Source organism: Eulemur rufifrons, chromosome 23 (genome assembly GCF_041146395.1).
Source record: "Eulemur rufifrons isolate Redbay chromosome 23, OSU_ERuf_1, whole genome shotgun sequence".
NCBI lineage: Eukaryota > Metazoa > Chordata > Mammalia > Primates > Lemuridae > Eulemur > Eulemur rufifrons.
In genome coordinates, this window is record NC_091005.1 from 25,832,363 (window position 1) to 25,849,591 (window position 17,229).

The window sequence follows — 17,229 nt, forward strand, 5'->3', positions numbered from 1 at the left end:
TAATATGAGATGAAAAAATTCTTAGAAGAAAATACCAAAAATATTACCATACATATCTGCAGGTAGAGGGATTAGGATAGTTACTTGATTTTTCCTTTATGTGCTTCCATATTTTCTAAACTTTCTACAATTGAAACATTAACTTTATATTCAGAAGTTATTTTTCTCAAAAAGAGTGAGACAAATACAGAAGAATGAAAGTTGATAAAATAGGTATAGTCCTGGCAAAAAGACCCAGCAACTCAAAGACATGAAATATCAGATAAAAAACACAAGTCTCGGGTAGCCAGGCCAGCAGAAGATGTAGAAGAGAACTTCACAGATCAGACACATGGCAACATGCAAAACTAAGTTCATAAAAGAACAGACTGAATCCCAGTCGGCCCCTCAGGACCCTCGGGAGGAGGAAGTGGAGACGAGCACCTGCACCTGCCTGTACGCGGCTGTGCCTGGGCACATACTGGGTAAGCTGTAGCTAGGTTTTAGCAAGCTTATAAAGTCCTGAATTTCAAAATGCTTCCAGCATGGTGAAAAGAGAGTGGTCTGGACCACAGAACCCTTTGCAGGCTTGCAGACTAGGCAAAGGAGAGCTGGTAGGAAAAGGTGGGTCTGGGAGGACCCAAAATGGCACCCGGAAGAGGACACCTCTCTAGGTGAGCCTGTGCATCCTTACCTCACACCACACCCACACAGCCTCCGTCAGTGTCAGAAGGTTTCAAGGTAGACCCCACCTGGCCCTCTGATTGTCCATTCCAGCACTCACCAAGATGGACAAAACCTGCAGCCACAGACACTGACTTCTCCAGACCACCCACACCTGCTACTCCTCCCTCCGTTTGGCCTTCTTGGTCCTGGACAACCATCTTGATCCGGTGCTTGTCTCCCACTGTGCCCCCAGCTGCACTAATTAAGAAACTAGTTTGCCGTCAGCTCTGACCTTGGAAACCTCCTGAGAGCCATCTTCCAATATTTGTCCTCCAGCCCACATCCCACCATCATCCCAGGCAGGAAGCCCTTGTAGCAGATGCTGTTGCTGCCTCACCCACATCACTCACATGCCCTGTTTCTGGGCCTGCCAGCCTGACATCCACCACCAGCATCCACCTCTTCGCCTGAGGCCTTTGTCAGCCCTTCAGGGACTAATGGACCCATGTGTGCCCTCGGTCAAGATACCAGGGAATTAACAACTCCTTGGAACAGCCTTCAACCAATGACAACTGAGAGCCGGTGGATAAAGACCCCAGCTCCCTCTGCTCAGAAGGGACAACCCCGAGCCATGTCCTCTGCTTGTGTCCCAGAGCTCCCAGCTCCAGCTGTGCACAGTGGACACCTGCTTGGCAATGCATCACGGATGGTCTTCCACCTCTTTCCTCTGACACTTCCCCACCTCCCTGCTGCTGTTTCCTGGCATCACCTGACAAATAAACTACATGCATTTGGACCATTTTCTCAGAGTCTGCTGCAGGCAGAACCCAAAATAGGACAGCGCCACACCCCATGTCATATGGAACCTGCCTGTGAGGCCTGACCCTCGGCAGTGTCCACATCTGTCTATGCTGGGAGGTTGGCAGGTCAAATACTGGAGCTGGTGTGGCCAATGTTCCTTTGCTGTCCAACCTCTGGGACTCACCTCTGTGGTGTCGGGCCACAATAACAGATGGAACACCAAATATGACATCTCCAATCAAGTCCAGGAACAGGTCTTTCTTTTTGACAGGGTCGTCTGTTCCTCCTAAATACTCCTCAATGGCTACCGAAGTCAGCTCCTCGGGGATGCCCTGAAACAGATCAAGACAGTGACCACGTTCCCGGGTGAGCAGTGCAGCTTTTCTGGCCAGTCAGCAAGGCTTGCATCGATGGAGAACCTCTCCAGCCCTGGGCAACTCCCCCGACCACCCGGGTGGTGAAGTAGGGATGGTAGAAAAATGAGGGCCAGAACCCCCAAGCCCCAGTCTCCATTCTATAATTTAATTGATCTGTGATTCGGGACAAGTCCCTGTCCCTTTTTGGATCTCACCCAATTCCCACAATTCCTAGACTCTTACAGTAAGGGGGTAGGACTTCCACAAGAGTGACGTGGCCGTCTTCTGGTCCAGTTTGCCTTCAGAAAGTGGATAGCCCATCAACTATTAAAAAAAAATGGTTAAGCATTTGTAAATCCTCAGGAATGAACAACAGCCAACCTCACCAACCAACCACAACAACACAGGCTGTAGGTCCTCTAATTTTGTTGGGCCATAAAAACCATGGGTCTTTTATGAATTGGGAAAATCAATGAATCAAATGCACTTACACCTAGAAATTTAAGAATTGCAAAGAGGGTAAAAAAAAAAATTTAACAGAAACTGGAAGACTGTGCAGCGTGAGTACGTGTGTGTGTGTGTGTGTGTGTGTGTGTGTGTGTGTTTGCTCATGAACCTACAGTGGCCCCAGCCACCTGGCTGAGAAAGCTCCACCTGCCAGGGAACTTACTCTTTGCTGCAGCCAAAACCTGGTGACAGGCAGAGGCCCCTGAGCCCCTCCCAGAGCAGTGACTTTAGAAAGCTTCCAGTTATGAGGCCTTTCTCTGCCCTTCGGGATGCAAATCTACCACCCACACTGTTTCCTCAAGGAGCTGAGGGGCCTGGCTATGAAGTGCAAACCTCCAGGGAGATATCCCTGGGCCTCCCTCCCAGTCCTGTGCGAAGATTACAGCCTCACTTCAGGGAGGGCCTCGCTGCCATTCACACCCCTGCCTCCTGTTTCTCCTCCAGGGAAGAGTGGACTCACAGATCCAGGTGGTCTGGCCTCAGGGACTAACCAGCCCCAACTCCGCACCCCACCGTGCTTTCCCTCAGCACAGCCCAGGCTTCAGAACATCTTCAGCCTTTGTTTCAGGGATGTGGGGCCCGTCCACACCGGACAATTCCCTGTTGCAATGGTGTTTCTGGATAAAACCTGTCCTCCTGCTCTAACTAGGGTTGGCTTTGTTATCTTGGACAGGAAGGAAGGTCTTGCTGCGCATTTAGAGTCAATCTTAACTCCAGGAGAACCGACCTGCTCTGAATCTCTCCAGAGAGATGACTGAGAGCCTGTGTGGAGATTTATGGGGAAACTGCGCACCGGGCCCAAGGTGAGAAGCTGCCAGGCCCAGGCCTGACTCGCCTCAACGCCTGAGCTCCTTCCCCGTTCCAGGCTCCTCCGTTTCCCATCTGCACAACCGTTACCTCCACAGGCCCTCCCGGCACGGACACCGCAGGATTCTCTCATTGGAAGACGATCAGAGTGTTGGGGAGAGGGGTTCCCAGGGCCATGCCACCCCCATCACAGCTGGGCCATCCCAGAGGTTTCCATGGAAATGACAACTCGTGAGGGAGGGGGCCAGCTGCCCTGGACTCAGATGGGGACTTGGAGAAGGAGGACGTCTGGGGCCGGAGCGGAGAGGGCTGACTGGGGAGAGCGCTGAGTCTGTCTGAGGCTGCACGTGCTCACCGTTGGAAGGATCCAGCCACACTCTTGCTTGTTGATGCCGACAACGTAGGGGACAGAGTTGAAATTCTTCTCGGCCAGAATCTCTTCAGGGCTTTTGGGCAGCAGCACTCCGTCCACCACCGTGGGCAGGAAGGGGTGACTCTGGGGAAGAGACAGGACAACGTCTGAGCCCCCCCTCCCCAGACAGCACCCCTGTCCCCCACCTGCCTGCCTGAGGGCGAGGGGAGCACATGGGCCTGTGTGGCCCCAGGCAGTGGCCACAGAAGCTCAGGGTCCTGACCAAGGGGGCAAAGTCTGTGTGACCCCAGACGGTAGGACTTCAACCAGGGGCTGGCAGTGGCAAGGTCACCGGGGGGAGACCCGAAATGTCACTCAGCGTAAATACATGTATTCTATATATAGTTTTGTGTGTTTCCACGGAAGGGTGTCTGTCTCTGTAAGTCTCTCTGCGGGAGACCCTCGTCATTCACGGCAGCCATGCTGGGTTCTACAGCGCTGCCCTGAGCGCCGGCCGCACCAGTGCCGAGTCGCCACTGGAAGGGGAAATACGGCGTCAGGTCCTGGGAGCCTCTGGACACAATATATTCAGGGACCTTATTTTATGCATGAGTTTCCGTTTGGAGACATTTCATGTAATAGATATTTCTTTAAAGAACTACTTTTATATAGTATTTATTTGTAATAAACACCATCCAGGAAGGCCTTCACATTTTCCTCACCTTGGATCCCATGGCTGTAAATATTTTTGGTTTCCGCCCCACAGCAGTGCCGTCCACTGTGCTTTCTACAAAATCCTTCATCGTCTCCTGAGTCTGCAGTTGTAGCTGCTTTTCCGTCCTTGCCGTAGCTCATCACACACTGCAGATTCTACCACTGTCCACACTGGCCTCAGGTGTGGACGGGCACCTTTCCTCCCCTTCCTCCCGGGTGTGCTGTACTGTTCATTGACTCTGATCTCACGGCCAACAGCACTACGATTCATCGCTCAGCAAAGCTCGCCTGACACGGGTACTTTCCCCGTCACACACAGCGCAGCGTCCCTGGGCTTAGGAACATGAGACATCGCTGCAGCAGGACTCTGGGGAGCGTTTGAAACGGTGAGATCTCTAACTAACACAAAGAACAAAATGCAAAAATATAGCCCTAAATGGACTGTGAAAAGGACACTTGGTCGTATGAGAGGAAATACAAGAAGACAGAGTATTGGCTCATTGGATCTCTCTGACACACTGTGTTTTCCAGGTGCCATGTCTGTTCTGCACAAAGCAATGAGTGACAGGCCAGTTCTGGCTGGTGACAAGAGGGGTCTGTAACGAGAACTCAACCAAGCAGGACAAGGACCAAACCCTAATCCAGTACGTTTGATTATAGAGAACAGGATCGGGTGTGACTACGGCTGCCTTGAAAGGTTGTGCAGTTCCTGCCTTGGGAAGCCGGGAACAGGACGGGCCACCTGGGGGGGAGGAGCTCACCACCTGCCGTGGGCTCTGGGCACTGAAAGGGATTGACAGGTGAGGAAAATGGGGGTAGAAGATAGTGAAAGTGCAGGAGAGAGACAATGAAGGCCTGAGTGGGATGGCATCCACAGGGGGAAGACTGGCATCAGCAGCAGTGACAGTGACAGTAATTGCCACTGTCCACTCAGTGGCTGCACATGGTGGCCCTGTGTGGGCCACAAGTATGACCTTGTTGGGGCATCCTTCACGCCCGTCTTTCTCGCCCCTCACGCGCTGTCCGTCCGCACATCCCACCAGCCAGTCCTTCAACATATCCAGACTCCAGCCACTCCCCACCCCACTGCTGTGGCCTCGTCTCAGCCGCCACGACCCCTGGCTTGGATGATTCCAGCACAGCAGCCTCCCAGCTGGTCTCTCTGCACCTTCCAGGCCCCTTCCCGACTGTCTACTTTCAACACAGCAGACAGAGACCTTTGTAAAATCCAAGATCATGTCTCTCCTCTGTTCAAAACCCTCTGAAGCCTCCCCTCTCACTCCAAATCAAAGTCCAAGTGCTTCAAGTGACCACCCCCACCTCCCACCTCCCACCTCCCATTACCTCTTTAGCCTCCAGCCCGTCTGTCCCCTGGCTCCTTCCTCTCCAGCTCTGCAGACCAGCCTCCTGCCTCAGCGAGGACCAGCGCAGCAGCCGTCCCTGCCTGGACGGCCCCTCCAGTTTCCCTGACAGCTGCCTCCCCCCCTCCGGAGCCCGGCTCAGATGCCACCTTCTCACTCAGCCTGTCCCTGACCCTGCTACGTAAGTTCAAACCACCGGTGAGCTCCATCCCTTAACACCGCCCATCACCAACACACTGCATATTTCATTTGGTCTTTACTGTACACGGCCCCACTGGAATGGAAGGCTCTAAGGGGCAGGGATGTTGTGTGTGTCACTGCTACGTCCCCAGCTCCCAAGTCAGGTCCTGGCACGCGGGCAGTGCTTACAAAGCCCGAGCTGATTGGCCACGTGACTCTCATTCAATCCTCACAAGACCTGTTCGGGGAAAAGTGCTGTGATCTCCAGGGGGGGGAGCAGAGAGGGCAGGACTGTGAGATGCTGCACAGGTGATGTCACCAGACCCTGGCAACTTGTTGGGGGGACAATAGGAAAAAATGGAGTGGATACTATTGGAGTATCCCAGGTGCTGAGAGGAGGGGGGTCCTCAGGCTGAGATTCCAGGCTCCCCCTGTATAGATGAACCTGTGGCCTCCCAGGGGATCTGTACCCTCAGGGAAGGCTCCTGTGACCTCTGTCTCCTGACAGTGGGAGGCTCCGGTCCAGCCTCCTCCCTCAGGGCCATGTTGGGCAGAGGAAAGGTGAATAAGAAGAGGGGTGGGTGAGCCCAGGGACTCAGACTTGATGCCTGGGAGCACTGGACTGTGAGTCCGAGGAATGGGTTCCAGTCCTGCCTCTGGTCCCCTGGCTGTGTTACCCCAGGCAAGTCACTGCCCCTCTCTGGGCCTCAGCATCATACACACCAGGAGTTACTGGGGTTCCACAAGGGAGAATTCTTTCATTTGGAGTCAATTGGAGGTTAAAGATATTAAGACTGAAACTCTATTATCAAGAAACCAAAGGTCCTTACCTCTCTGGGGTCTCCAAGTAAATCAATCACAAAAAATTTCTGTGGAGACAAAGGCAGAGGATGTGGGTGAGAAGCTTCCCGGGAGAAAGCTGATCTTTGTGGCTGTGCACCAGAGGTGTCGGGTTCTCCCTCCTGGTGCCACCCTGGCAGGGCCAAGAGGAAGTGGGCAGGACACCGGCTCCATGGGCGTGAGCACAGGGTTTAGGTTCAGTGGGGGAGGGGCAGGCACCAGCAAGGGAAACACAGGCCCCGGGGACCCTGGCCAGGGTAGCTGGAGCTCTGGAGAGGCCCTCTGCTGTTGGTGACTGACCTGCCCGCCACCCATTTCCCTTCTTGTTCCCAATTTCCCTTTGGGGGACCTCCCACTTCCCCTCTCTCACTCCATAAACTCAGGTACTTAAATGCAACACAGGGTGTTCCATCTCCCTAAACACAGATATTATTTCAGGGATGGGAACTTACCTATGTCAGTCCAACAGAGTGTACCTCAAAACTTTTGCTAAAATTATTGAGAAAGAGGGTTTCTAAGCAGGTAATATATAAGTCTAGAGTGCTGCTGTCTTTAACCTCCTCAGGGGACAAATCTGCCTGAGAGTGAAGCCAACACAGTGGAGTGCAAACCTGAGGGATAGAGACATGTAGATTCCCAATAATATCCTATAAACATCTGGATCCAGCCATGCCTGAAGCCATCTAGTGCTGGACTTTTCCCTTACCTGAATTTTTTTTTAGAAAGATTTCTTTTTCTGCTCATCACAACTTGAGTTTTCTCATCTTGCATTAGAAAGTCCTGACTCATAAAAGCTCCCTGAAACTCATTCCACCCCATGCTTCTCTTTGATGTTCACCAAGATTGCAGTGATTGCAATGTTGCACTATAGCTACCAGGTCTGACCTGTATGCAGGAAGTGATGAGTGAGGGCTCCTCCGTTATAGACTGTAGCCCACCAGCCAGGAGTGTGTGTGTGTGTTGGAGGCAGTGGAGAATCATGGAAGTACTTCCACAAGATCTCAGAAAATCTCAGAAGAATGTCCTGAGATCTTAGATTCTGGGTTTTCCCAAAGGAATCAAATCTTTCTTTATAAGCTGGATCCTCTTGTGCCACATGGAGAATTGCTGAAATATTTGGCTCTATTCAGTAATTATAATACAGTGGTGTTTTAATTCTTTGAACACTTTGGTCACCTTATTAGAGTGTGATAAACCAACACTTAAATCCTAAAGCCAGATAGACTCAACACACGGATATGGAAGCAGAGTCCAGAGCTAGACGCCTGCCCTAGGGTTCCAGAAGTATCCCCAGGTGCTCAGTGTCCAGATGGGGGTCCAGGCCTCAGGCTACTGCTGAGCTCACAACTCACACTCTTCTCCCACAAGGGGAATGGCTCCCATTGGCCCTACATGCTGTATTCCTTGGGTGTTTGTCCTGCTGAGCTTCCCTGTAATGAAAGACGACTGCCACAGCCATCCATCACTCTTCAGATGTCACCTTCTCTGTGAAGCACGTCTGATGACTATAAGGAATATTTCCTCTCTCTGTATTCCACCATATGCAACCTACTAGGTATATGGGTGTGTTTCTCCTTGGGTAGTTTCTTGTGAGCAAGGACTATGTCCAACTAATGTCCATATCACCTCCCCTGACACTCTCCCCACCTGCCCCATACTCTTAGCATGAATGGATAGATGGATGGATGGATGGATGGATGGAGTTGGTCAATGCATGCAGTTTGGATAAACTGGATGGATACATGGAGAGATGGATGATAACTAGGAGGTAGGTGATGAATGGATCATTGATTTTGGAGTAATGGATGATGGAGTGAAGATATAAGGGGGCTGGATGGTGCATTGATGATGGATGAGTTAAAAATAGATGAATGAAGAGTCACAGATGGATTGATATTAGCTTGATTAAAGGATAGCAATGAATTGGATAGATTAGTGGATGGGTAGGTGGATAATAAGATGGTGGATGAATGCATGGGTGGATGAATGGCTATCCTAGATTCACAATTGAGGCAGAGTTTCAGAAAAATCTAGAAAATTGGGACACCATTGGGTTATAATTGACATAGTTTCTAAATCAACCAAGATAAATTGTGACATCATTCTGAAATTTCTGTGCTTAGTATCCCCATCCCTCAAATTCAGGATGGTGGATACCCCTGGGGAGTATGTAATGTTTAATTTCTTACAAATACATCTGAAAAAAGAATGGAAAAATATTTAGTTTTCATAAAATTGAGGGATTGTTACGTAATTTTTCACCATGTTATTTTTGGACTTCTGATATCTGAGGTATGCTACAATAAAAAAGGAAAAGGGAAATTCCCTATTCAGATCCAGAGACTCCTGAGAGGTGCAAAACTGTCCCAGGGAGTTTTTTCAGAGCAAGAGGACAGCAGAAAAGATGAAGCCCGGGGCCACGACTGCATGCGGGGGTGGGGGTGGGGGGGACTAGCACGGACCCACCTACCATTTTCAGTGTAGCCTCCAGGAGCTCCTCCTCTGTCTTCTGGCGCAGGCAGTGAACCATGGCAGCCGAGGTGGTGGTTTTACACCCAGCAGCGACAGCAACTTGCTGCAAAGATCACAGGCAGCAAGAGCTCAAGAGCATTGTCCCTTCCCTCCGTCAAGGTAGAAAGATGTGTTCTGTCCCCAGACCACTTTGCAAGACAGCAGGGGGAGGAGAAAGTACTCTAGACCAGACGTGTGGGTTCTGGGGCCCACAGAGTGCTGCCTCTGTGCCTAATCTGAAATGTGATATAAGCGATAAGTACACAATCTGTGTGTTGCCTTATCTCTGCTAAAATGGGCATAATGATCTCAAAGCTGAGTGTCTCAAGAGAGGAGTTAAGGGTATGGAACCCTGAAACCCACCATCTGGTTTCTAAGTCTGGCTTTTGCACACACTGGCCATTTGGCCTTGGTTTCTCCACCCTTAGATGGGCATAATGATCGCGCCTACCTTGTAAGATGAGCTAATACGTGGGAAGTGTGTAGGAGGGTCCCGTGTCTCCCACACACTGAAACGTGCAGAATTGCAGGAGGCCTGGATAAGGTGATTCGCACCAAGACACTTCAGAAAGTACCGAATGTGACTTAAACGGGGCCCTACAGGAAAATAGCGCGCGTCCGTCCTGAGGCACGGATGGTGCTTCTCAGTCAGTGGGGCGTCTGCGGCACAGCTAAGAGTTTCCACCTGCACAGTCACGTGCTGGAGTCCTGAGCAATAACCACACGTGACTCTAACCAGGGTAGGGGTTAGCAAAGTTTTCATTAAAGGGATAAACGGTCATATCTGAGGCTTCATGGGCCATGTGGTCTCAACTGCACCTTCTCAAATCTGCTCTTGGAGTGAAATGGGTGTCACTATGTTGCAATAAAACTTTATTTATGGGCACTGACATTTGAATTTCATATCATTTTCATAGATTTGAAATATTATTTTTCTTTTGTTTGGTTTCTATTGATTAAAAATTAAAGAAAAATGATTCTTAGCTAAAAGGTCATACGTACCTAAGACCAGGTTAGCCCTCCCCTATCCTTAGGCAGCCACCCAGGCAGCCATGAATGCATGGAGAACCCCTGACCCCAACCTAGAACTTCTTCTCATCTTAAAAAAAAAAGTAAGAAGAAAACCCTCCTGAAGGAGAGGCTCCCCTGAGCCTGTCTGGGACACCGGGGGGTGGTCTGCCCCACACACCGTCACCCGGACTTTTCTGAGAATCTGAGTTTGATGCACCACGGGGGGCAGTTCAGCAAAGCTGGGGCCGTGAGCCTCTCTCCTAAGTGGCCTTGGATGGGTGTGAAGAGCTTCAAGAGTAGACATGCTCATTTTCCTAAACAGGGAGAAAAAACCTGACCACTTTCCGGAACCACAGGCGAGTTCCCAAGCCCAGGGCCAGATGGGGTGGTCACAGGAACTGACAGCAGAGCTCGGCCAGAGAGGAAGGCCCAGATGCACCCAAGGCGGGCTCCGTGGTGGCAGGGCCATGGGGAGGGCGCAGGGTCCCAGAGCCTGGTCAGTGTCTGCTGCAGAATCCCTGCTCAGAACTTACTTGGTGAATAAACCAACAGGAAGAGGAAGAGTGGGGAAAAGGGAGGGAGGGGGAGAGAAGAGCAAGAATCAGAGAGACCTGGATTCCCTTCACTTTGCAATTTCTGGCTCCTGTTTTTGTTCACAAAGCCCAGCCTCATCCCCACCACCTCCGCTTCCTTGAAAAATAAATTCCTCTTCTTGACTCAAGCCTGCCCCGGTGGCCATCTGTTGCTTATAACCAATGAATTTGAAAAAAATTCTCAAAAATTCTAAAAAAATCCTTAGTGTCTCCATTTCCTCCGCACCTGCGAATCAGCCCCCGAAGGCTGAGCTGCCCCAAACCAGCCCCCACAGCTCCACCCAAACCCTGCACCTCTCTGACTCCAGTGGGCCCTGCTCAGCAGCGCCACCCTGTGGTCACCCTTCCTCTCTTCCTACCGCTCTCCAGATAAACACAAAATCCTCCCCAGGGTCCTATGCAGCAAGGCCCCTGCCAATGTCCCCACCCTCAAAACACCCCAAGCTCCCCTTGCTCTCTGTTCTGGCCACATCAGCCTTCTCTCACTTTCAAGATGCTTCTCCGGCCACAGGACATTCGCACATGCTGCATCCTCTCCCTGGAATACTCATTGCTCAGCAAGTATATTATTGCTCAGCTTTGTCATGCTGACTCATTCATCATTTTTAAAAGAAGCCTTTCCTGATAACCTCTGAGGCACACTCAGGGCTGTGGTCCTGGGCAGGCCACGCACTGGAAGTCCACAGTGACGGGTTTGTATCCCAGCTCTGCTTTGATCCTATGTCGACCTTGGCATGTCACTTCTACACTCTGCCCGTTTGCACAGCTATAAAATTGGAAAGTTGAGCAAGGTGCCTTCTTGCCTTTTCCATTCAGCATATCTAGCTTCAGTGTCTCTTTGAGAATGTCCTCTGCATTTCATAGCAAGAAAGATCCCTGAGGATGCCAGGAGCGTCCTGTGAGAGACCTACCTCTGCCAGGGGCTTGATGTCATCCTTCTGGACCAGAGCAGAAATGAGGGCCACACCACTCTCAGAAATGGCCCGGTGGAAGAGGTTCTTGGCCAGGGGAGATAAAACCTGGGAGGGGAGAAGACGGGAGGAGAGTTCATGCCCAGGGGAGGGTCCACCCACAGCTCTGCCCCGGCCACATCCCACGGAGACCCTGGGGCTCAGAGGGCACCAGGGCTCCTCACCTGGCCTGGCCTGTTTCCCAGCCTCACCCTGGGCCCTGCCTGCCCCAGAGAACCTCAGCGTGATGGAGCCGGAGCACAGAGCCGCGGACGGAACAGGAAGAGTGTGGCACGCACAGATCACAGCAGTCAAAAGCACAGAAAGACAGCTTGGCAATTCCCAGCCGCCCGTTCTGCTTCAGCATTTCCACTACTCAGAAGAAAAATGACCAGGGAGGCACACAAGACTTCTGAGAGTGCCCGTGCTGGTTATAGAATTGGAAATAACCCAAGGATCCAATACTACGAGATTGGATAAATCAGTGATTTTTCATTGTTACCATGCAATACTATGCAATTATAAAAGATAATATTATGGGGGAGTGTTTAATGTTTAGGGAAATATTTTTGTTATAGTGTAATGTTATAGTATGTTATACTAACATTTATGGTAATTAATGTGCCTTATGTTAATTAAGGAATGTCTTTTTGTAAAAAACAGATAGATGATAGATGATAGATAGATAGATACACAGTGTTAGGAAAAAAAACTAGAAAAATATATGTCAAATGTCCACAGTGACTACCCTGGGGAGTAGGATTGTGGATAGTATCTTGCTTCTTTGGGCTAATCTGTATTTTTCCTTTCTCTCTACTTTAACAAATACGAAAGGATTTTCCTCTGAGTCTTCAAGTAGGAAACCGACAAACACAGCAATGGGCTGACCCTCTGCTCAGCTCCGAGGCACCTGGAGCGCTCCTCACAGCTCCCAGCACCTTCCAACCTGCTTCCCCATCCCAGCTGCCCTCAGTGCCGCCCCAGCCCCATTCCCCACACTGGCAGGACATCTCGCGCCCCCAGACTGTGTCTGTGTCCCACTTCCCCCTGTCCCCTCCCTCCCCATCCTGTGTTCCATTCCGTCTTTCCTCTCCCACCTCCCCCAGCCCACCTGGTCCCTCAGATCCATAGACAGCCTCCTCCCTCTTGGGCATGGGGGGCCATCAGACCACCTCTGCAGAGGCTCCTGCCTGCTCTCGGTGCCCACGTCCCCTCAACACGTAGATGTGGCTTCAAACCAAACAATGACCTCTGTCCAGCTCTTGTCCTTGCCTTCACATGTGTGTAATTTATACCCACCCCCGCCTCCCAATAAATGAGCTGAGTCCTGTTGTTAAAATGAGAAGGAAGGGGAGATTAAGAGCTCAAGCAAGTAGGCAGAAGAGGACTGCCAGAAATCCTGGCTGGTGCCAGAGATTCTTATGGCCCCAAGACCTAAAGCTGAGCCTTGAGCTTCCTGGGAGCCAAGGAGAGTTTGCACATTAGCTCTCCACAGCCTGATGCTGGGCAATGAGTAGGGTCTGTCCCTAGTCCAGGCCTTGTAATCAAAGGTGCCTATGGCTGGGCAGGCTGGTCTCTAAGAGGTCCCATCAGATGCCACATCAGCCTGGGGGTGGGGCCTGGTGCCAGGAACACTTACAAGAACAGAGACACTTTCACCTCCCGCTGACTCGCCAAAGATGGTCACAGAGCCTGGGTTCCCTCCAAAGTTGGCAATGTTGTCCTGGACCCAGCGCAGCGCGGCCACCTGGTCCAAGTGACCCCAGTTCCCCTGGCTGTGTTCGTCCCCTGTGCTGTGAGTAAGAGAACAGGTTGGGGTGGGCAGCACAGATGCCATGGCAGGGCTGTCAGGACTAGAGGCAGGGCTTGGGACTCCCGGTGAGCCTTCCAGAATAGGCTGGGCTTCTACACCCCTGACACAGGGGCCTTCCCCTGCCTTCCATTCCCTTGCATTGTGCTGTTGTAGGGCTCTACATTCACTCATCTGGACACAATTTACTGAGCATCTACTACATACCCAGTGCTGTCGTAGGAGCTATAGCACATCTAAGAACAAAACAGGGAAAATTTCTGACAGTGAGCTCATAGTACAGACCACAAACAAATAAACAAATACAGAATAAAATGTCAGGTAGTGAAAGTGCTTTGAGGGAAAATAAAATGGGGTGAGGGAAAAGGCAGGGGTGGGCAGTGGGTGCTACTTCAGATCACATGACCAGGGAAGGCCTCTGGGACGCTGTGGCATTTGAGTAGAAGCCTGAATGAAAGAAGCATGTGAGCCTTGCAAATATCCAAAGACAACAATTCCAGGCAGAAGAAACAGCAAGTGCAAAGGCCGGGGCCCAGTGAGCACTGTGTGCATGTAGCAGGTGCAGCTAGAGAGGGCCCTGTGGGCCTGGGGAAGCACGTTGCATGTCATCCCAGGTAACGGGGGAAGCCACTGCAGGTTTGTGCAGAGGAATGACATGACTCAATCTATGCCTTTATGATCTCTCTGGGTGTTGTGTGCATCAGCTGCAGCACAAAAGTCACAGAGTCACAAAGTGAGTGGCCATAATAATAATCCTGCTCCCTGTCCCCACAGAGAAGCCTCTGGCTTTGAGTGCTGAATGTGCCATATTTTAAGCAGGACATGGGATGAGTGGACCCTGACACTTCTCCAGGGAGGGTGGCTCACTGGGCTCAGATGCTCCAAAAACCTCCCATCTCCAGCTCCCCATTCCTTCACCCACAAGCATTCACCCAGGTCCTTTCATGGGTCTGCCTCTCCCTTCCTTTCCCAAGAGAAGGAAGATGTGTGAACCTTTCACCACTGCGCTGCATCTAATGGCTTGAGAGAGGAACACAGAACGTGTTGGGGCAGCACAGATGAAAAGGAGATGAGTACTTCAGAGGAGGTAACATGTGGGCTGGGTCTTGCAGGATGAATAGGAGTTTGCCAGGTGTGGGCATTCCAGGCAGAGGGAAGAGCACATGCAAAAGCTCAGGAACAAGTGAACAAGTGTGGCTGGGTCATGAGAAGGTAAGGGAGGTCCGATTATGAGGAGACTGGGATGCCTTTCATAAGGAACTTAGCAAAGGTCTCCTGAGGGCTGACATGACCAGCGCTGGCTCCTAGTATCTTCACTTTGGGACCGGAGTGCAGGCAGGAGAGCCCAGAAACTTACCTGAAGAATCCCCAGATGCCCAGACGGTACTGAATGGTCACCACCACCACGTTTTCATGGGCAGAGAGGGCCAGGCCATCATAGGTGGAGGCCCCGCCCACCATGAGACCACCTCCGTGGATCCACACCATCACCTGGACAGGGAGGGACCCCCACACTGGTTATAGGACTCAGAGGTTGTCTGGTTTGATTACCTACTTCTTGGCCATGACTCAAGCAGGCCATTACCCAAAGTCCACCGGTGCCCAGAAGGGCTACAAAAAGCAATTTCTTTCCTTCCTGACCCTTCCAACTGGGGCCTAGGCTGGCACCCCATTCCACACACCCTGGTTCTCCTGCCTTTCTCCCCAGCCCCAGTGCCACCCCCCACCCCACCCCCGGGTGAGCAATGCTGAGCAATCACCATGGGGATAAGAGCGAAGGCTAAGGATGCCCAGTTCTCCCTGATACTCCCGTCACCCTCATGCTGGACCTTGCATCCAGCTGTGCGTAGGCGTATGCCAGCGCTTGCACTGCAGCTGCATCGCAGCTAACTCTTTTGCGGAGAATCACACCTGTGCGCAGGGGGTTGTCTCAGTAAGCACACACACCCAGATGGCATCTCTTCCTAATACGCCTCCTTTCTGCCAGCTCCGCTTCTCCAAACCCTACCCACCCTGCAAAGCCCAGCCTAGAATCCACTCCAGGAAATCTTCAACCACTTGACTAACATTATCTGGGGACCTGCTACGTGCTGGGGACTGTGATAAGAATTGAGGATGAGAGTGGACACAACGATTCACAAGTCATCATTCTCACATTTAAAGAGCTCACATGACAGGGAAGCAGTGGGAATGGCTAAAAGAATTATTAATATACTGAATTAATAATAACAGTTAATTTTAAAAAAATAACTTATGAACTATGTACCAAGTACTATCTAAACATTTTAAAATAAACTGTCCATAAGGCAGGTACTAATACTGTCCCATTTGACAGACAGGAAAACTGAGGCACTTAACCTGCCCAAGGGCACACAGCCCAGTGGCAGAAGCAGGACTTGCCCAGGCAGTTGGTTCCAGAGTCCAGGTGCTGAGCTGCCCAGCACGCGGCAGCCAGTGGCCACAGCGCAGCAAGTCTGCTGTTAGGGTGGGCTACGATCCTCCCTCCCCCTCTACCTGAGGTTTCACAAGTGCTTCTCTTCATACTCAGCCAGGGGCCGAGATAAGCCGGGAAGTCGGCACTGAACACGCACACCTGATGACTCCCCTTTCAAAGATACAGAGAAGTTAAGAAATTGCCCAAGTGTCTCAGCTATTCAAAGGCAGAACCAGGGTTGAAGCCCAGACCCTGCAGTTCTGGATCCTGTGTCCGTACTAGAGGTTCTTCTGTCTGCAGGCTCCCACAGCCCCTCTGATCCCCGCCTCCCTCCTGGGGAGGGGCTGAGGTGACCGTCATCTCTGAGTGACGGCTGAGCCCACGGGCTGGTCTGCGGTAACATGCTGAAGTCAGCGTGTGTCTGTGCAGCCCGGAGGGCAGGATCCCTGCAGGCAGGGGCTGCGTGGAATCGGTTTCAGGTTCCCCCTTTCCCCGACCCCCAAGTCTAACCTTGCATAGGGGGCACTGAGTACAAAGTAGAAGAATGAATGAATGAGGGAGTGAGTGAACCTTTGTCCCCACTTCCTTGTGCCTTACAAAGCCCATGTAGGGCCAACATGTCCTAAGTTCATGGACCTGCTCCCCACTCCCAGCACCGTGCCAGGGTGCTCCTGGGGCTCTGGCTGGGTGCTGACACCTTCCCCTGGCCACCCCAGGCATCGCCTCGTTTTCCAGCAGAACCTCCCCTCCCCCACCCTCCAGCCTGCTGCTGGCAGCCTGCCCCATCTCTGGCCCTTCACTTATTTGGGAAATACTGACTCACTGGGTCACCAGCCTGTGCCAAATACAATTCGGGAGAGAAATTAGCTGCATAAAATAACAGATGGTTGGCCAAAGGCAAAGGAAAGGGCTTCTGGGCTTGTCCCGGGCTCTGTCCCACACCTCTGTAACAGGATGGTGAAAGTTGTCACAGGTGGACCTTGGTGTGCTGGGGAAAGGCCACACACATGCTCAATGTCCTACTCCATGTCAAAGAACACGGATTTGAAAATCAAAGACATGAGCTCTGGTCCTGCCAGCCCTACTGTGCACCTCTGCATTCTCTCATCTGGGCCTCAGTTTCTCTAGCTGTCAAAGAAGGGCTGAGTTGTTGGCTTTTCCCTAAGACCCCTTCCAGCTCTAACACTATTGGAAATCATGTCTCAACTGCTCTGGGTATCAGAGTCTTAATCTAGTAACGAAGAGTAATCACTCTTGTCCTTCAGCGAGCATGAGAGAACTTGGGACGATTACGATGTGCGTTACAGATGGACAGCAAACTCCCCCGGTGGTTCCATGTCACCAGTGGAAACTGACA

At 51.5% G+C, this 17,229-nt stretch overlaps 1 protein-coding gene across 4 annotated transcripts in view; it reads right to left on the reverse strand.

The window, feature by feature from the left end:
• LOC138402177 (liver carboxylesterase 1-like) overlaps nt 1-17,229 on the reverse strand; it is a 29,192-nt gene that overhangs the window by 4,264 nt on the left and 7,699 nt on the right. For 2 of the 4 annotated variants that reach the window (XM_069497929.1, XM_069497928.1), the window contains exons 4-12: nt 14,796-14,929; nt 13,268-13,421; nt 11,590-11,697; nt 9,034-9,138; nt 6,554-6,592; nt 3,472-3,612; nt 3,037-3,039; nt 2,046-2,126; nt 1,631-1,778 (exon numbers count right to left, since the gene is read on the reverse strand). In XM_069497929.1, the coding sequence (XP_069354030.1) occupies nt 1,631-1,778; nt 2,046-2,126; nt 3,037-3,039; nt 3,472-3,612; nt 6,554-6,592; nt 9,034-9,138; nt 11,590-11,697; nt 13,268-13,421; nt 14,796-14,929 (913 nt within the window). The remainder of the gene's footprint in view (nt 1-1,630; nt 1,779-2,045; nt 2,127-3,036; nt 3,040-3,471; nt 3,613-6,553; nt 6,593-9,033; nt 9,139-11,589; nt 11,698-13,267; nt 13,422-14,795; nt 14,930-17,229) is intronic. The other 2 variants (XM_069497926.1, XM_069497927.1) reach the window with 1 other exon arrangement.